The 19,213-nt window shown below is 42.1% G+C and overlaps 1 protein-coding gene across 1 annotated transcript in view; it reads left to right on the top strand.

Annotated features, from left to right (window-relative positions):
• Positions 1-19,213, top strand: part of LOC116973618 (dystonin-like) — a 523,324-nt gene that overhangs the window by 501,038 nt on the left and 3,073 nt on the right. Inside the window, 8 exon segments of the mRNA XM_033021855.1 lie at positions 934-1,096; positions 3,706-3,860; positions 4,116-4,190; positions 10,435-10,452; positions 10,851-10,968; positions 13,082-13,275; positions 13,968-14,078; positions 17,881-18,004. Of these exon segments, the coding sequence (XP_032877746.1) occupies positions 934-1,096; positions 3,706-3,860; positions 4,116-4,190; positions 10,435-10,452; positions 10,851-10,968; positions 13,082-13,275; positions 13,968-14,078; positions 17,881-18,004 (958 nt within the window).

Below are 19,213 nucleotides of genomic sequence, written 5' to 3'. Positions count from 1 at the left end.
TGTGCTTGTTGTTAAAATGTTGCAGGTCTCAAAGGGAGTTCAGGATTTCATCAAATAAGCTTTATGACTTTATTTACAAAGTATGGTTAGTGAGATTAATCTTGTTTCAAACCAAAGAAAAGCTGGAGGGGAGTTTCTAGATATTTTTCCCTGATGTTGTTTCATTGTCCTTTTGTTTTCAAAGAACATTGTATAAATCTTATGCCGCACATTTTGTTGGACGGTATGCAGTCTTTTCCATTTAACATTACATTTTGTATGAAATATATTCAGCATAGATGTAGACAATGATAACTTACCACTGAATGCTTTTATTTTCCCTTGATTTATGTACACAGACCACTCAGTCAAAAAAGATCAAAGCTGGTAAATAACTAAGATTTAACATGCAGAACAAATATCTGCTCTAATCATGCCAGGGAAATATTTTGATATTTCTAAAATGAGCAATTAAAATACCATGTTGAGTGTGTTTACATTATTTGGCAAGCCAGACATTTTCAACATAATAGTAATATATTATAAATACAGATACCTTTGTACTGTGGATATTTATGGGGGGTGTTTTAAACCAAATTCCAACTGGTTCAGTTGGAATTTGCAATGTGCTTCTGATAATATCTCTCGACAGTAGTTATTTTTTCAAGCTTGTCTAGGTTGTTTGTAGCCATGTTTTCTTGTGCAAAGGAAAGGAGCTAATTTTCCAACCTATCCATTTAAATAGGGATTTTTCTTCAAATTGTAGCCGAGCTTTATAAATTTATTTATTGAAATCATACTCTATGTCGCTCTTCCAGGGAGATGCTAACTGCATTTCGTTGTCTCTGTGCTGTACACTGACAATGACAATGAAAGTTGAATCTGAATCTGAGCTGATTTTTTTTTTTACCATGTGCAAGTTGAGGCACGTTGATGACTTTGCTTCCTTTGCAGCTGAGAGAATTTGCCAATTTTGATTTTGACGTTTGGCGGAAGAAGTACATGCGATGGATGAACCACAAGAAGTCCAGAGTAATGGACTTTTTCAGACGCATCGATAAAGATCAAGATGGGAAAATCACAAGACAAGAATTTATCGATGGAATTCTGTCTTCAAGTGAGTCTGGAAAGCCTCTTGCAATTGAATGGAATACTTTATTGTCACATGTGACAACTTACTTAATAACCTGGCATGTAGGGCAGCAACGAATGGGCTAGCTTCTGGACCCTACCTCAGGTCAGGTCCCTCTTTTCCTTTTCCCTTCCGGTGTCCAGTGCAGGGCTATTCTTGGGATGCTGTCTGGTATTCAACCTAGCATCTGTCGATAGCCCTGGAAGTCCATCACGCCCAGTAGTGTTGATTCCTTCAGTTGCTGTTTCCGTAACATATTTGTTTTACGAGACAGGGTTGTTAGCCCTGTGCTCAACCTCCAATCTAGAGGACCAGTGGATCGCTCTTCGTCTAACCTCTACCCTTCGACCTGTCCAGCATGGGAGACCCTAACAGGAGACGAATCTCCCGCTAACATAGCTCTAGGGGTCACTGAGACACACAAGCTCCCCGACCACGAGAAGGTTGCAATCCAACGGGGAGACGGTATGCAAATAGTCACCCATAAAGGGCACTTACAAAGTCACAAAATAACTCTGCCCTTGGTTCCCCTTAGTTCCCTCTCCCCCTTCCCCTCCCTCACTCATGGTGGTCCCTCCACGCCGGGTCCTGCATTGTCCATTGCTCATCCCCCTCCCTCACGGCAGTCCCCCCACGCCCGGTTCTCCTTAGTTCCTTCCCTCGTCAGCGACGTCCTCACTCCCACGTGGTCCGTCCTCGTCCATCGACCACCTCACCAACCTCTCCACTCGCTGCCGGGTCCTCTCCGGACGCCGACCCAGGCCCCAGCCGCAGACTGCATCGACTCGCGACGCGTGGGCTCCGACCTCAGCCGAATGTCTGCTGCAAGGAAGCCTCTTAATGTTACTCAAGCGTGATAAAATTCTACTCCTATACAACAAGTTGAATTTTCATAATACCCTTAACACCACTTTGAACAGTGAAAAAGGGTCATTTTCTTTGCATGTTCAGTGCCAGCTTTTGAAACGAGCAATTCCATTTTAATGCCTTCCAAGTTTACCGATTTTCAACTCCCCATCCACCAAAATCCTGTAAAGAAATTCCAATTCCACACTTGCGTCAGTCCATTAGCCATGATTCGCTGTGCCATTTTCCCTATTTTACCATTACTAAATCTCCTCATAACTTTGAACTTAAGCAACATAAATGGAAAATGAACATTTCCCTGCTGAAGGTTAACTTGTCTTTTCTTTCCATGGATGTTACCAAGCCCACTGAATGTTTCTAATGTTTCGCTAAAGCCTGTTACTGAATTTCTAGATTAACAATATGTAGTAAAGGTAAGACATAGGACTAAAATTCAATTGATGACATTGTTTATTTTATGTGGATAAGTACATCAGAAGTTCAAGTTCAAGTGAGTTTATTGTCATGTGTCCCTGATAGGACAATGACATTCTTGCTTTGCTTCAGCACACAGAACATAGTCGGCATTTACTACAAAACAGATCAGTGTGTCCATATACCGTAATATAAATATATACACACATGAATAAATAAACCAATCTTCCAGTGACAGGGGTCTAACTTCTGTCCATTAATAAATATAGAATAAAATGCTGAATTGAGCAGTTGTGTTCATGAAACAACCTGATTATTGTGTAAAAACCCTTCTGGTTCACATATATCCCAGAGGGAAAGAAATCTGCTGTCAAGCCTAAATGTGATTCCAGGCCCATGGAATGAACTTCTGCTTAGCTGCCCCCTTGTATGACCTCAGCTCAAGGGCAATTGGGGATGCGAAATGTCTGCTGACGTTGCCAGCTATGCCCCTGAATAAAGCATGATTCTACTGATCTTCCGAATGATCTTGTTGCCAACATCCACTAAGGGAAATTTGATACCCAGACCTGATTACACTGCAGCTGACATCGTCCACATGCCACTTTCATATTCTAACGCACTGTGCACCACGGCATGGTGGCGCAGCGGTAGAGTTTTTGCCTTTCAGCGCCAGGGACCTGGGTTCGATCCAGACTATGGGTGCTTGTCTGTACGGAGTTTGTACTCTCTCCCCGTGACTGTGGGTTTTCCCTGGGTGCTCCAGTTTCCTCCCACACTCCAAAGATGTACAGGTTTGTAGGTTAATTGGCTTTGGTAAAATATGTAACATTGTTTCTAATGTGGAGGACAGTGCCAGTGTACAGGGAGGGGATCACTAGTCGGTGTGGACTCGGTGACCCAAAGGGCCTGATTCCACACTATATCACTAAACTAAACTACAAATCATTACTCATGATGGACTTTCAATTAAAAATTTGAGTGAATTTCCCAGCGGTATTATTTCATCCCCTTAGTCCCCGACACATTAAAGTTATTTTTATTTCTGTTCTGCCACTTGGCTAAGATGTGATAGCTCAGCACGAACTGAGATTTGAATTAATGACTCTCCCAAACACAAAATAATACCACGCCCTGACTTACTCGGTGTCTTGACTTCCAGTCAGTCATTTACGATAAGATGTTAATAATTAAGCAATCCATATCCATAGAGTTTATGTTGAGATATTTCGTTTTCTGCATCAGTTTAACAGAAGAGAAAGTTAATGGAAAATAATGAACCAAAGGGGAATGTGTTTATTCTTCTTCTGCAGAGTTTCCGACCAGCCGGTTGGAAATGAGTGCGGTGGCAGATATATTTGACAGAGACGGAGATGGCTACATCGACTATTATGAATTTGTGGCAGCGCTTCACCCAAACAAGGATGCCTACAAACCACTTACCGATGCAGACAAAATAGAGGATGAGGTATACACCCATTGTTTACAGATTTGAAACTTTATTTCATGGTATGAGCTGACGCTGGAAACAGGAACATTTGTCAGCTGTTTAATTGTAACAGTCAATTCTTTTCTGACTTTTAAAGGATTTTACATTTTTAATTTCTAAACAACGATCAAGTTTTTCTTTCCTCTCGTTGCCTCGCTGTGTGACCTTCATAAAGTACTAAAATGCTTTCCAACTCAACTTGCAATGATCACCCTGCATTGTATTTTGTTGTAGGTGACACGGCAAGTCGCAAAATGTAAATGTGCGAAGCGGTTTCAGGTGGAGCAGATTGGGGAGAACAAATACAGGGTGAGTGTTGCAGTCTTTACCACATTAGAGGACAGGCCATTACCAGCCTGCAGATGCTGGAATCTTGAGCAAAATGCAGGTGCCCCCCTATACCTGCTGCCTGACCCACTGAGTTCCTCCAGCAGTTTGTCTTTTACCCATTTTCATCCTGACTTTTTAAATTGTAATGTTTGGAGAAAAGAATAGCTTCATCTAAAAATAACTTCATTTAAAACCTACGAGTGCGAAGGAGGTTTCTTATCACTAAAACAATATTATTCATATCATGTGTTCTTTACTGAACTTGCCTTTGGAATGCAGAAGGAAATGACTAAATATTTACTTTGTGAACTGATAGCAGTATGCAATTATAGCTTTAATTTGGAAATAATCTGAAAACAGAATCCAGCTAAGTGCCAAGTGATCCAATTTTTACAGAGCATTTCAAGAAATAGAGTTGCAACTTAAAAAAAATAGAACACTGCTGATTTCCTGAGTAGTTATCCCATTAAAAATGTTATGTAGTTTGGGTTCTAATTAATTTAACTTCTTAAACGATAGTTTGGCTGTTGGATTTCGAAGAATTACAGGCCACAGTGGTGTATTGGGCAGGAGCTGGTCTAAGGGGGTAAAGTGGAACAGAGTGCTCGACACTCATCAATCCAGTCCCTGAAATGACCTAAATCTTTAGACATGGAGGGGCCAGAGAATTCTGTCTCTGAGAAATGTTCCTTAATCTTCTCAATTGAATTTTTCCCATGTCATACTGAATAATTATTCACAGCAAATCAAAAAAAGCTGGACAAGAATAATTAAACTTGGGAAAAACTGTTGAAGCAAGGTCACGGTTTTTCAAAGTAAATGGAATTTAAGAGTTATTTTTCACTCCCATTCTTGTGCAATGAGAATACTGTGCTATTGCCACAACATCATGCATCAGTAGATGTGGCTAACTGATCCATGGTTTCCATGCTGACTTTTTGAAAAAGCCATCCAATTAGTCCTATTTCCATGCTCTTTCCCCTTAACCCTGTATCTTATCAGCTTCTCAAATATAAATCGTGCCCTTTCAGCCAGAACTTTGCAGATTACAAGAATGCACTAAATAAAACAAATGCTCGTCAGTTCCCTCCATTCTTTCATTACACATTTTAAATGTGTATATGAACAACATAGCAACTTATTAAATGAAAATAAAGAACACATCACTATTGATAAGGGCTTGAGGAAAACCAAGTTTCCTTCTAACTAAATTGCTTTATTCTTCATCAGACTTCTACCTTCATTTGTTAACATGATGTCCTTGATAATTTTGTCAATATCCCTGAGAATTATCCTCTCCCCCTCCCCCCTGCAATGCTTTCAGAATGAGGATTAGTTTGCCACTTTTCATTCCCAAATCAGAATCAGAATCACACTTTATTCGCCAAGTATACTTTGCAACATACGAGGAATTTCATTGGCCAGGTCCGTCATACAATTAAAAGCAACAGATCACTCAAAACACATTTTAACATGAACATCCACCACAGTGACTCCTACACATTCCTCACTGTGATGGAAGGCGAAATAAAGTGCAAGTCCTTACTTAGTTCTTCCTCGGTCGTGGGCCTCGAGCCCCCGTTGACGGGATGATCTTAACTCCCGTAGCCGGCGGTGTTCGGGCCCTCCGTGTCGAGGCGTTCTGCTCCTGCATCGGGGGGGATGTCAGCTCCCCCGTGCCGGACGATCGAACCTCGCGTCGGGGCTGGTAGAACCTTCTGCGGCGTTGGAGCTCCCGACTCGGCCTCACCCGAGACTGCGAGCCCTTGGTGGTCACAGTGGGAGCGATCCCAGGCAAGGGATCAGCTCCGATGTTAAGTCCACGTCCCGCGGTGGGGCTCACGACAGTCCGAGGAGTCCTCCAGCTCCATCGATGGTAGGCCGCAGAGCCCGGAGAATGTGATCCGAAAATTGATCACATCTCCGGGAAGGTAAGAACCTGAAAAAAAGTTTCCCCCGATCCCCTCCCCCCCTCCCCCCTCCCCATCCCCCCTCCCCCCACATAAAACAAACCGAAGAACATTAACACAAACTTTTAATGCAAAAAATGAAGTACAATTTACCTTTTGCATGTTGGTGCAGTAGTTAGTGCAGCTGCCTTACAGCTACAGGTATCCAGGTCTGACCCATATATGTGAAAAAGCATAGGTTGCAGAGGTACAGGGGAATGGGATTGGTGAGATGGCTTTGCTAAGAGCTGGCATGGACCTGATGGGCTGAATCACCACCTTCTGTCTGGTAATTAATAAGTAACCACTTGAGTGCAGAGAATGCTTGAAAGTGCACTATTCACAAATAGAGAGAACATTTTGGAAAAGGTTGGTCAGGCAGCATCTGTGGAGAAACAAATGGGTAAGTTGCTGGAACTTGGTGCCAGACGGAAGCCGTCATGCACATCACTGATGTAGCACATCACCGGCTAAAGCCTAGACTCTTGCACTACTCCGATGTCTGCTTGATGGTAAATACTGTTCTGCTCACAGATTGTGAAGCTTCAGATGGTGTACAGCCCAGAACAAGCCAAGTCACAACATATCTGAAAAAAGCATCAACGCCAGAAAGGCACAAACCAACCCCTGCCAGCTGACATTCACCTGCAACGTCACTTATTTTTAAAGTGTTAAATTGTTTCTTCTTTCATAATGTAGATTTTGGATTTTCAGGGACATTTGCATGCTCTTTCCCCAGAAAATTCAAAAGCTATATTATGAGTGAAGGAATAATTTACATGTTAAAAATAACTGACGTTGAAGAAGAATGTTTAAAATAGCAATCATTAATTTTAAATGAACTAGAAAAGAAACAAATATTTTCACTCATAATCACCAGCTGTTAATAAACTTCTGGTATCTTTTTTTATAATGTTTTGTTTGGCATGTTAATGAAGAGTTCATAGCTTAATAGAAATTTACTTTAGAAATGTACCAATGCCATTTGTAAAACCCACCAACCTAGGTAGGACTTGGCTGTTCTTTTCCCTCCTTACTAGTGTACTCAGAATAGTTTCCATATGTGGTGAATAAGCAAAGCTGTGGCAACTGTCCGCCATAGACAATAGACAATAGGTGCAGGAGTAGGCCATTCGGCATTTCGAACCAGCACTGCCATTCAATGTGATCATAGCTGATCATCCTCAATCAGTACCCCGTTTCTGCCTTCTCCCCTGACTCCGCTATTTTTAAGAACCCTATCTAGCTCTCTCTTGAAAGCATCCAGAGAACCTGCCTCCACCGGCCTCTGAGGCAGAGAATTCCACCGATTCACCACTCTCTGTGAGAAAAAGTGTTTCCTCGTCTCCGTTCCAAATGGCTTACTCCTTATTCTTAAACTGTGACCCCTGGTTCTGGACTCCCCGAACATCGGGAACATGTTTCCTGCCTCTAGCGTGTCCAAGCCCTTAACAATCTTATATGTTTCAATGAAATCCCCTTTCATCCTTCTAAACTCCAGAGTGTACAAGCCCAGCTGCTCCATTCTCTCAGCATATGACAGTCCTGCCACCCCGGGAATTAAACTTGTAAACCTACGCTGCACTCCCTCAATAGCAAGAATGTCCTTCCTCAAATTAGGGGACCAAAACTGCACACAATTGCCATCCTTCATTGACTGAAAGAGCTTTCTGGTTGAGGCTGCTTTAGTTTCCAATATTTACTTTTATCAGGCTCATTGTTAACCATCACTAGATCGGAGGAATCTGTGGAGAAATTTTTGGTGGATCTTCTCTTTCTATTAACAATCCCACAGTAATGCTGTCATTCAAAGATATCAAACTAAGTTTAATATTGTTTTATGGTAGAGGATTGTCACTTGGATCCATGTACAAAGCAATCCTATGAAGTTTACTTTCCATAAGGTAGACAGTGAAAAGGTAAATTGATACATTCAAAATTTCCTTTAGAAATTCCTTTATACTCCTTTATAATTTACTGTATTTCCCGGCAATGAAGACGCACCTGCGTCAAAGACGGACTCCCAGTTGCTAAATTTTGAAAAAAGGATGGCGGGTCATAGAATTTCTCACGCTCAAGAAAATAAAAAATAAAAATAAAGAAAGTAACAATTCAATTTGCCCAAGGCTGCCAGATCTTCTCCATTCTGAATGACTGAATGGGTGGAGGGTGAGGGCAGGTGGGGAGATGGTGGGAAAAACGGGAGCACACCGGGACAAGTTAAATCAGTTGTGATCTTATTGAATGACAATACTAGTTCAAGGGACCAATTGAGGTTACTCGCACTGACACAGGAGTAAGCTCCACCGCCCTGTCCTGTTATCCATCTCCCGCTGACCCTCTCCGCTCTATGATCTTTGCTCTTGAGTTGGTCCCCTCACTCCGAGCCAGGTCAAAAATAGGGATAACGAGAATTTCAAAACTAATACCAACTGCTTTTGTGCGCGTCTGTTGACAAGGCAGCAGCATTCTTATTCTCTCTGTTATTCTCACTTGCCCGACAAGCATCACACACCTCCAAAGCATGTCCCCATGCAAATTTACATTGAAAGACACGGACGGGACAGTGAATGCCATACAGATTCACCCAGCGCAGCAAGTGAGGCAGTGTCCTGCTCCCGGAGGCAGTCGGAATTTAAGGATTTGCTGGAAGTGGCTGACATGAGTGAGGCCGGCGAGCAGCAGGAGTGAGGTGTTCAGACGGAGAGCACTGCCAGAGGTGAGCAGGCCGGCAGAAGGCGCTGAGGTGGCGGCCAGTTCCGCTGTCCAGTCCCGGCGGCCGCTCACAGCCTCCCGAGCTACTTCCCTCCCTGGCCACAATGCGGTGGTTCCGCACCCGGAGCACCGCGGCAGCGGTGAGTGAATGAGTTGCTGGCATGATCCCCGACCCCCTCCTTCTCAACGCTCCCGCCCTCCCCGCAACTTTACCACTGGCAGCCCAGGCCGTGCTGACCCAGGCCAGACTCCCCACACACTGTGAAAGGAACTATCTCCCCCCCCAACGGCGCTGCCCTTTTACAGCCGCATCCCATCAGCTGCCAGCAATGAGCGATAGACTTGGTTATCCTTCAGTACAGCAAGATCGTTCTTGATGTTGCTGTAATGAAGGATAGCCAAGTCTATCTATCTTGGCTAACAACCTAACCTTTGGCCTCCAAGACGCAGGTAAATTTACGTGCCTTATTTTTGCGTAAAAAATAGCATCTTCATTGCCGGGAAATATGGTATTTAATTCCATTGTTAAAATGCACTAGCCTATATAGTACTTAGTAGCATAAGGGAATAAGCACTCAATGTCTAGCCTGCACAGATTCAACCACAAACAAGGCAAGGGTTGGTTTTGGCGTTCCCTGAGCCAGGAAGAGCAGGGAAAATTAACCATCTAGCAGCTATTTCACTGACATGTGGTGTGAACCGACATGTACGTGAATGTTCAGTGGGGTCAGTCAGGGTCATCCCTGATACTCTGTGTCTTCGAGTTTTCTTTCAAAGGTGTAGCCATGTTTCACTGATACAGAACAGATCTTGTTTGGAGCAGTGCAACCTTGTCAGTCTTATGCAACGATATGATGATACTTGATAACGATGATGATATTGTGATGTCAATTGCACCCAAGTACAGTGAAATCTTTTGTTTTTGCATATAAAGCACACAAAAGAGTAGCCACAAAGGCACCGACAAAGTTACATAAAGTACTCATCCTTACTTTATTTTCCCCTCCTCCAAGCCGGGTCCCCCTTAGTTCTTGCCCCCCTTCCTCTCCTCGCAAGCATAAATAGGAAAACAAAAACTATTTTCCTTTGTTGTGACATAGGGAATCCAACATGCTTCTTTTTTTTTTAAATATAAATTTATTCAATTATTAAAAAATAATATTACACTACAATAAAACAAGCCAGAACCCACGACCATAATACAATACAAACATGTAATAAACTACTATACAACTATGGTACAATCCTTATTGAGGATTCCAACATGCTTCTTAGTAGGTACACAAAAATGCTGGAGAAACTCAGCGGGTGCAGCAGCATCTATGGAGCGAAGGAAATAGGCAACGTTTCGGGCCGAAGCCCTTCTTCAGACTGATGGGGGGTGGCGAGGAGAATGCTTCTTAGTAGATTCTTTCTGACTAGACTTAACCCCTGGAGTAGTAATAAATTCCACCAGCTTTGCAAGCGAAGCTACAACTGTTTACAAACACTGTTATATATTAAAACTAAAGTTGCTGTGACTAATTTTCTTTTTCTTCATGTTCCCTTCCATGACTTAGTTCTTCCTGGGAAATCAGGTACAGAACAACATTAATGTCTGATGTATTTTACCTGTTGTGTTGTGTGCTGTGGGACAGTAACTGCTGCTTTGTGGCGTTCAGCCTCTAAACCAATTGGGGACAGCGGCTTTTCCAACCTGTTGCCCAGCAGCTTACGTTTTTCAATGTTGGGTGTTTCCACTGTCATTATGCTATGGGTTTGTGCTGCTCATTTATCATTTAATCATTCGCCTCTTCAAATCGGCTGCTTTAAAGCGAGGTGGGGGTGGAGAAATAGAGCTTGCAACTGCAAAAATAAATGCTTGATGCAAAGCCAATCATTACAGTCTGCAAGAGAAAATCACGAGCAAGATTGTTTGTTAACACCCACAAGTATAAAGTGCTGTTTACATTTCTCATGTTTTCCTCTCTTGTAGTTTGGGGACTCCCAGCAGTTGCGGTTAGTCCGTATCCTACGCAGTACAGTGATGGTTCGCGTTGGCGGAGGGTGGATGGCCTTGGATGAGTTTTTGGTGAAAAATGACCCCTGCAGAGGTAGGTTTTGGTTGGTTCGACCAGCCACCTGCTTGGGCAGCACAAGCTCGCCCTTGTGGTCTAATGTAGAGCCGCTTCATAAGAAGGCACATTCATGTCTGTACAAAATGATGATGGATTATTTCTTGATAGAGGTACAAGCAGGCAGCAGTGCATTGAAATGATTGGCATCAATGGATTGGAGCGATGTATAGTGTCGGCAACTCCCGACAGGATGTATCCCTGCAGATTTCAACTCGTGGTCCACTCGTCTCACTCCCAAAGCTTCACCATTGATTACCCAGTGTGTTACATTTTCATGGAACAACACATTCTCTAGCTGAAGCAAACAGATTCCTGCTTCCCCCATTGAATGAATCATGGCTCTCGGGCAAATTCACAGTTTTCCTATCTCGTTCGTTTTTCAAATTTAAGCAATCAAAGAAAAAAAAAGGGTGCGGTGTGGCATCAGCCTAAACACGGGCCACTCATGCTCGAACCCTCGTCAGGAGATACGAGGGCGGGCGCGTGACGTCATGGACTAGGGGGAGGCTAGGGCTAGGGGGAATCTGAATCTGAGTGTCCTGAGCTGAGCCCGAGAGAACAACCTCGCTCAGCTACAGCAACAACGTAATATAGTTAGCGCACCAACCTAACGTGTCACCACTGAATAAACGACTCCTTGAACCGGCCTGACGTCTCCCCTTTATTCACCACGTTTGGTGCCGCTACAGCAGCATATTACTTTATAGGCCTTGCAGTCTTGTTCTTCCAGCAACTCTGTGGAGATTCTGCAATTCGGTCTCATTTTCAAGAGACGATGTGTGAAAATAAATCATAGTCAACAAAGGATCTTTCATGGGGATTGTATCTGTGAAATGCATTAAGGTATTAGTGGATCCTACCGTTGCGATTTAACAACCGATCAACATCGTAAATCTAAGCTCTGGTACGCAGAATGTCCACCTGCATAAAATTGAGAATTAATTACCATAGTTATAAGCAGATATAAAGCAATGATACTCATGTCTTTTTATTAGCAAAAATTAGAGCTTTGATCGGACATATGACATGAGTAAGTAAGTAAGTTTATTGGCCAAGTATTCACATACAATGAATTTGCCTTGGTGCTCCGCCCACAAGTAACAACATGACAATGAGCGTGAAATATTTATAGTTTAGATGTTTTGAGAAGTTCATATTAGTTCTTCAAATGATTTATCTGTTTTATCTGCCCTGTGCTTGGTCCTATTTCCTACTAAAAGTTTCTCTTTTTCTATTAATGTGATGAAATCCCTTTATCATTTCTTCCAGTTCATCATCATGGAAGTAAAATGTTGCATTCGGAATCAAACTCTTCAATTACCAGTCAGTCTCCTATAGGTTGGCAAACCTCCTGTCTCTTTTCCTTCACCATTGTGCTTTCCTACTCTGTATGGCTTAACCCTCCTCGTGGCTTCCAGCAGGCTTTGTGCTTTTTTAATTAAAAAAAGAGAACTGTAATCCAATGCGCTTTGTTTCTTTTAACCAACTACAAAATGATCACCCACTTTGAAATGCATGTGAAGTTGCTTATATGACTTTTTTCTTTTACCCGCAGTAATACTCACTGCAAGTAAGTGGTCACCTTGTCTGATATTGTAGCATCCTCGCAAGTGGAATGTATACATCTGTTCTGCCTGAAAGTGGTGTGCTGTTTTAAGCTTCTGCACAAATTTTTTGGAATGGGGGTTTGCTTTAGTGGGTCCCTGGCCTTCTTTTAAACTGGCTGCATGAGGTTAATGGACTCCGAACTCTTGCGTAGTTTTTAACATGAAACTGAACTGAAACCTTTAGTACTATCAACATTTTTTTTTTATCCCCTTCCATTTAAGTTTTGAACATTTGCTGGGCTAATTCATCTCGTGTTGCATACGTACACCAGCCTAAATGTTGAGTTGCTGGTATGGATAGGCTTTCAATTCAGATTTCAGTATTATTCCATCATCTGTTGACTATTTTTTAACCGTCCTGTTCATTAACCCCCCCACGACCCCCTTCATACTTTCCCTTGCCATTGCAAGTATGCCGCTTGCTTGTGAAGTTGTGGATGATTTACAGCTGAATTTTTTTTTTCTTCATTCCTTTCTTTCAGCCAAGGGCAGAACAAATGTTGAGTTGCGTGAGAAGTTCATTCTTCCCGAAGGCATGAATCAATCCATGGCTGCCTTCCGGTCACGAGGGCGAAGGTCGCGGCCGTCATCAAGGGCAGCTTCACCCAACAGATCAGCATCCAGTGCCAGTCAAAGTGTTTCAGTACCACCAGCTGTTACAAGTACTCCTCCTAAGGTAGTGTTGAGCGGCACAGTTCAATCCTCAGTGTTTCCTGCGATTGATAATGTTACCAATATAGCTTAGAATGCCGCTGCTCTAACCCAGCAACCAGCTCATTGCTATTGTTCCTATTCAGCAGCCTAATGATAGTGCAGTGCCTATCTCCCGAATGTATTGATAATTCATTGCATTTGTATAATACTGTCTTAGCCACTTTAATATTTATTTCAGGTTTGTTGCTTCAGTTTTTGTGTGAGGTTGGTTATGGAGTATTGACAAAGTGTTTAAGAAGGAACTGCAGATGCTGGAAAATCGATGGTACACAAAGATGCTGGAGAAACTCAGCGGGTGCAGCAGCATCTATGGAGCGAAGGAAATAGGCAACGTTTCGGCACGAAACTTTGCCTATTTCCTTCGCTCCATAGATGCTGCTGCACCCGCTGAGTTTCTCCAGCATCTTTGTGTACCATGGAGTATTGACAAGTGTGCATTTAATATAACACATCACGGGAAGATTAACGCATGCCAGACATAGATTGCTTACTAACTTTACTCATTGTAAGGGATTCACATTGTCTTGATCATTGCATTTTTAATTTTACTTCGACCTTATTACACTTCCTTTTCCATGGCATTGTTATTTCCTGGTCATATTACTTTATTGTTTCAATTTCCATTCATTTTCAATGTATCCTTGTTTCATACAGACACCCCAACATTTAATCCGCAATTATGATAAACCATGGTTGACAAACAGCAAAACATCAAGTGCTTATAAATCACCAGAGTCCCCAGAAGGTCGAGTCCCATCTCCAGAGGTATAGTACGGTGAAGTACTCCCAGCTTAAGAGACAAGTGTTGGTAGTGGTCAACATATCAAAAGTGCATTTCGTTTATAGACTGGTTAGCTGTCTTCGATAGGTCTTTATTAAAAAGTTTATTGTTCAGAAAATTCTCCCAAGGGAAAATTTACCTTCTCCCAAGGAAGAATTTTGTGCTGCTTTTCAGGATTCCGAATGCATCTGTCCCTGTTGTACACAATAAATTGAAATTGGAAAATTGAAACACATTTGGAAGTAGTGAATACTAAATACTCTACTGAATCATTCACAAATTTCTTGCTTCATCTTTTAGAATAAAAGGGATAAAATCGGTGGTCAGAGGCACTTGTACTTTAGTGACAAAGCACTGAGATGCTACAATCTTCTATTTTTAGAGATTTGTTGTTGGAAATGTTTTAAATTGCCCAATTCATTGATCAAAGTTACCAAATAGTTCACTTTATGGACACTTCTTTTGTGCAGTAGGGTGTTTGTTTATTTAACTACTTCAATCTGTTAATGAAATTGACTTTTATTACCTATCAGTAATTTGCACAACTCATTGTCTAATAATAGGAGCTGTCAGCATTCCAAAGTCCAAGATAGAGAATATTTAAAACTGAATCCTGAAAAAGAGCCACTTAATATTTATCTGTAATGCTAGAGAGGCTTCCCCCCCCCCCTCTCCCAAATCCCTCCAACCCACACTTAATATATCCTGACCTCTAGAAGCTAACATTCATTTATCTTTCCAGACTATCTCTCTTTTCTAAGATTTTCAGTCTTGCAAAACTAACTCCTCTGTTCATGTCATCCTGTTTCACTGCACAGATGGAAGGAATCTTGTGACTGTGTTGTTCTTTCTTTTTTTTTCCATATCTTAAAATCTTCTTCTCCTGTCACCTTGTGCATGATTAAGTAGTTTCTGTGCATGTAATTCCACGCTGGGTCATGGTACCAGGTTGGTTTCTGAGATCACAGGTTTTGATTATTTTTCTTCTTGGAACTTCTTCTAAAGAAAAACTTTATTCTGCTTTGAATACGTGGGGTAAGGATGTAGATTTCTTTAAGTGTTTTTGTAATGCTATGCCACAGTTTTAGAGCCAGTGAAGAAATTGGCATTAATCCGTTTTGCATTGCGTTAAGCCATATTTAAAAAAAGGTTGCATTTACTTTGTATCATTGAAGGCATCAAGTGTTTTACAGCCACTGGTTGAAGTGCTGTTGTCAAGTAGGATACTTGGAGCTAGATTGTAATTATGGCTTCAGAAATATGATGTTGGATCTGGATGATCAATCGTAATCATATTGAATGGCTGTGCTAGCTCAAAGGGCCGAATGGCCTACTCCCCCACCTATTTTCAATGTTGATTCAGCCTGATTATCTGTTCCTATTACTCTGCAGTATAAATATTGGCAAAGCCACTGTTGATAACACCCTTCCTTTGAAATCATGGCTGTGAACTATTTTTCACTTCTCTCTGATGGAACCAAGTCCTGACATAATGTCTTGTGAGAAGGCTTCCAACTCTGACAGGCAACACTTCCTCAGCACTATCGTAATCACCCAGATCTTTGCCCAAGTGTGTACAGTGAGACCTGAACCAGCAATAATTTTCCCCAGTGGGGGAGAGTGAGCTTTTTCTAATCTTAACCAAAGTCACCACCCTAGATCAAGAAAACACCACATGATTCACCTGTACAGTGCATTCAGAAAGTATTCAGACCCCTTCACTTTTTCCACATTTAGCTTATTCTAAAATGGATTAAATTCTTTTTTTTTATCATCAATCTACACACAAGTTTTTGCAAAGTAATTAAAAAGAAATAATTGAAATATCACATTTATATAAGTATTCAGTCCCTTTACTCAGTACTTTGATAAGGCACCTTTGGCAGCGATTACAGCCTCAAGTCTTCTTGGGCATGACGCTACAAGCTTGGCACACCTGTATTTGGGTAATTTCTCCTATTCGTCTGCAGATCTTCTCAAGCTCTGTCAGGTTTGATGGGGAGCGTCTATGCACAATTATTTTCAGGTCCCTCCAGAGATGTTTGATCGGGTTCAAGTCTGTCTCTGGCTGGGCCACTCAAGGACATTCACAGCCAATTAAACTACAAACCTTTGGAATGTGGGAGCAAACCGGAGCACGTGGAGAAAACCCGGGCGGTCCCAGGATGAACATACAAACTCCGTACAGACAACACCCGCAGTCAGGATTGAACCCGGGTCTCTGCCCGGGTCTCTGGCGCTGTAAGGCAGCAACGTTACTACTACGCCACTGTGCCGGTGACCTGATGCCAGGGGGTCTGGTTCTGACCACCTTGGCTGTATGTTACAGTCCCAGCAACCGATGGCTTTGTTCAGGTACACCCATGGAGTGTGCTGAAGGATTCTGTGAAATTGGCTGAAAATAATAATTATTTTAGAATGACAGTGATGGAATTTGAGCTTACTAAAACATGGGGCACCTCTGCCAATTTAGATTGCTTCTATAGAGATTGGGCAAGAGGGAGCTGGGTCTGATGTGCCTTTGTCATGTCCAAGCCAAGTGCCCCAGTCTTATGCTTTGTGAGGCTGACTTGGCCATGAGATCTTCACACAAGTTTAGCACAAATCTGTCACAATTGTGTGGATCGCAAACACAGTTAACGAATAACTACATTATCAAGGTCAGGAGTAACATATCTGCGAGACATAGGTTAGCATATTTCCTTCATTAAAATAGCACTGGCAAACCTGAGGAGTTTCATGTTGCCATTATCTTATAATTGCTGCTTATTTAATTAACTGAATTCAGTTCCCCTTATAGTTGTGATCTTTAATATCAGCCTCTGGATTAGCTATTCAGAAACTGCACTCGTACACTCCCAATCCTGAAAACATATAAAACCTTAAGGGCAACATAATAATTGAAGCAAAGACACATATTAATTTGAAACATTAATTAAGGTTGTAATTTGTTGCACGCAACAAAAGCTTTTCACCGGACCTGGTGCACGTGACAATAAACAAACTAAACTAATTTCCCAATCTGAAACAAAACATGTGAAATGTGCAGAGATAGTTGCACAAAGGGAACGCAAAGTTGTTTCTTACATGTGCAGCAAACTGTGAATGTGTGTGACAGTGTCGGGTGCTTGTGCTCACACCGAGATGTCTATTGAGCTCATATTGCCATTGTGAACTATGGTGGATGCGTTCCCTTGTCGGTTTAGCCATGTTGGTTTTGTGTTTCTCAATACATGTGGTTAGCTAACATCTATTAATCTTTTTTTTTTTTGTAGAATTTAAGCCTCTCTCATTTCTTCGTGTGGGAGAGTGTTACACATTTCCACCATCATTTATGTAAAGTAGTATTTCATGCTTTCACTCTGTTTTGAAGAGAATGCTCCCTTGTTCCCATCAGCAGATAAAAAAGATTTTTATCAAATACTGCAAGAAGCAAGAAACAAACAGCAAAGAGCGTGAGAATAAACAATGAGCTTCATCTGTGGTGCAGGATCTCTGATTTCCATCCTCCTCATATTACAGTTGTAGAAGTACGGAGCTATGTTCCCCTGGAGTAGCTTCGTATGGGTGTCGTTAAATTATTGATGGTTAATTATCCAGCTGTAAAGGTTAATCCTTTGATACTGTGCAGCTGAGGTAGTAACAACAGAGATGCTCTGAAAAACCTTGAAGCTGGGAATAGGATGGCTTTGTAGAATGATCAACATTTGAAGAAGTCCTGTCTAGATTTTATCTACCTATCACCAGTAATTAAATATTAACCCAGTTCTCTATGTAATAATCTAGGTAACACCGATCCAGGGAAGCAAGTTGCGGCCACCCGGATATCTCTCTGGGAAGAGTTTCCATTCTGGAGATGACAGCAATGTAACATCAACTCCTCCTTCTAGGGGGAGGTCTCGAGTACCAGGTCAGTGTTTTATGGTGACTGTAATCTTGCTGCTTTCCGTACTTTAAGACCTTGAAGCTTGATCAAGGTTTGTATCAAGGAAATAGGATAGATTTTTTTTTTTTAAGTCTCCCAGGCTTCCTACAGCTGCCAGCCATTGTAAAATATACCTGGTTCAGAACAGGATGGTGTCCAGCTAAAATCAAAACTCAGTGTTGGAAGTACTAAAGAAGTCGGGCAACATTTGTGAGAGAGAAAAACAGACTTTTCAGAGTGATGACCTTTCACCAGAATGGGTTGCGAGCAAATTCAGAAGCCAGAAAGAGTGGGAGGTGCGGAAGGAACACAAGGGAAGAGAGATGAGTGAGATTAAATGGTAAAGGAGATAACTGATCGCAGTGAGATATGGGCCTGCCCATTGCCCAGTATTGAATCACTGGCCGACAGCAGCGCATGCATGGCAGCCCGTTACATGCGTCCTGCACCTGCGCAGCAAAGTTTGGCCATTCACTTGGCCCCCTGCACTCTCCGTAGGGATATTTAGCAAGTGACTGAGCCTAGGAAGTGGACACACTCTCTGCCTGGCAGCTCCCATCACTGCAGCCCTGTTCATAGAAACATAGAAAATAGGTGCAGGAGTAGGCCATTCGGCCCTTCGAGCCTGCGCCGCCATTCAATATGATCATGGCTGATCATCCAACTCAGTATCCTGTACCTGCCTTCTCTCCATACCCCCTGATCCCTTTAGCCACAAGGGCCACATCTAACTCCCTCTTAAATATAGCCAATGAACTGGCCTCAACTACCTTCTGTGGCAGAGAGTTCCAGAGATTCACCACTCTCTGTGTGAAAAATGTTTTTCTCATCTCGGTCCTAAAAGATTTCCCCCTTATCCTTAAACTGTGACCCCTTGTTCTATACTTCCCCAACATCGGGAACAATCTTCCTGCATCTAGCCTGTCCAACCCCTTAAGAATTTTGTACGTTTCTATAAGATCCCCCCTCAATCTTCTAAATTCTAGCGAGTACAAGCCGAGTCTTCAAAGTTCCTTTGAATCTTCATTTAATTATGGCTTTTTTTTTTAAAATCTCCACATTTCTGTTTCTATCTAATTATTAAGTTCTTATTTTTATTTGATTTCAATTTAAATTGTTTGCCTTGTCATCGATTGTTTGCCGATGATCTCTGAGCATCACAGAAATGAAGAGAAAATTGAGTGTTGGATTTGA

The sequence above is a fragment of the Amblyraja radiata genome, chromosome 5 (genome assembly GCF_010909765.2).
Source record: "Amblyraja radiata isolate CabotCenter1 chromosome 5, sAmbRad1.1.pri, whole genome shotgun sequence".
In the NCBI taxonomy this organism is placed as follows: Eukaryota; Metazoa; Chordata; class Chondrichthyes; order Rajiformes; family Rajidae; genus Amblyraja; species Amblyraja radiata.
The sequence above is the reverse complement of the archived record's forward strand: the minus strand, read 5'-3'. Positions and strand labels throughout refer to the sequence as shown.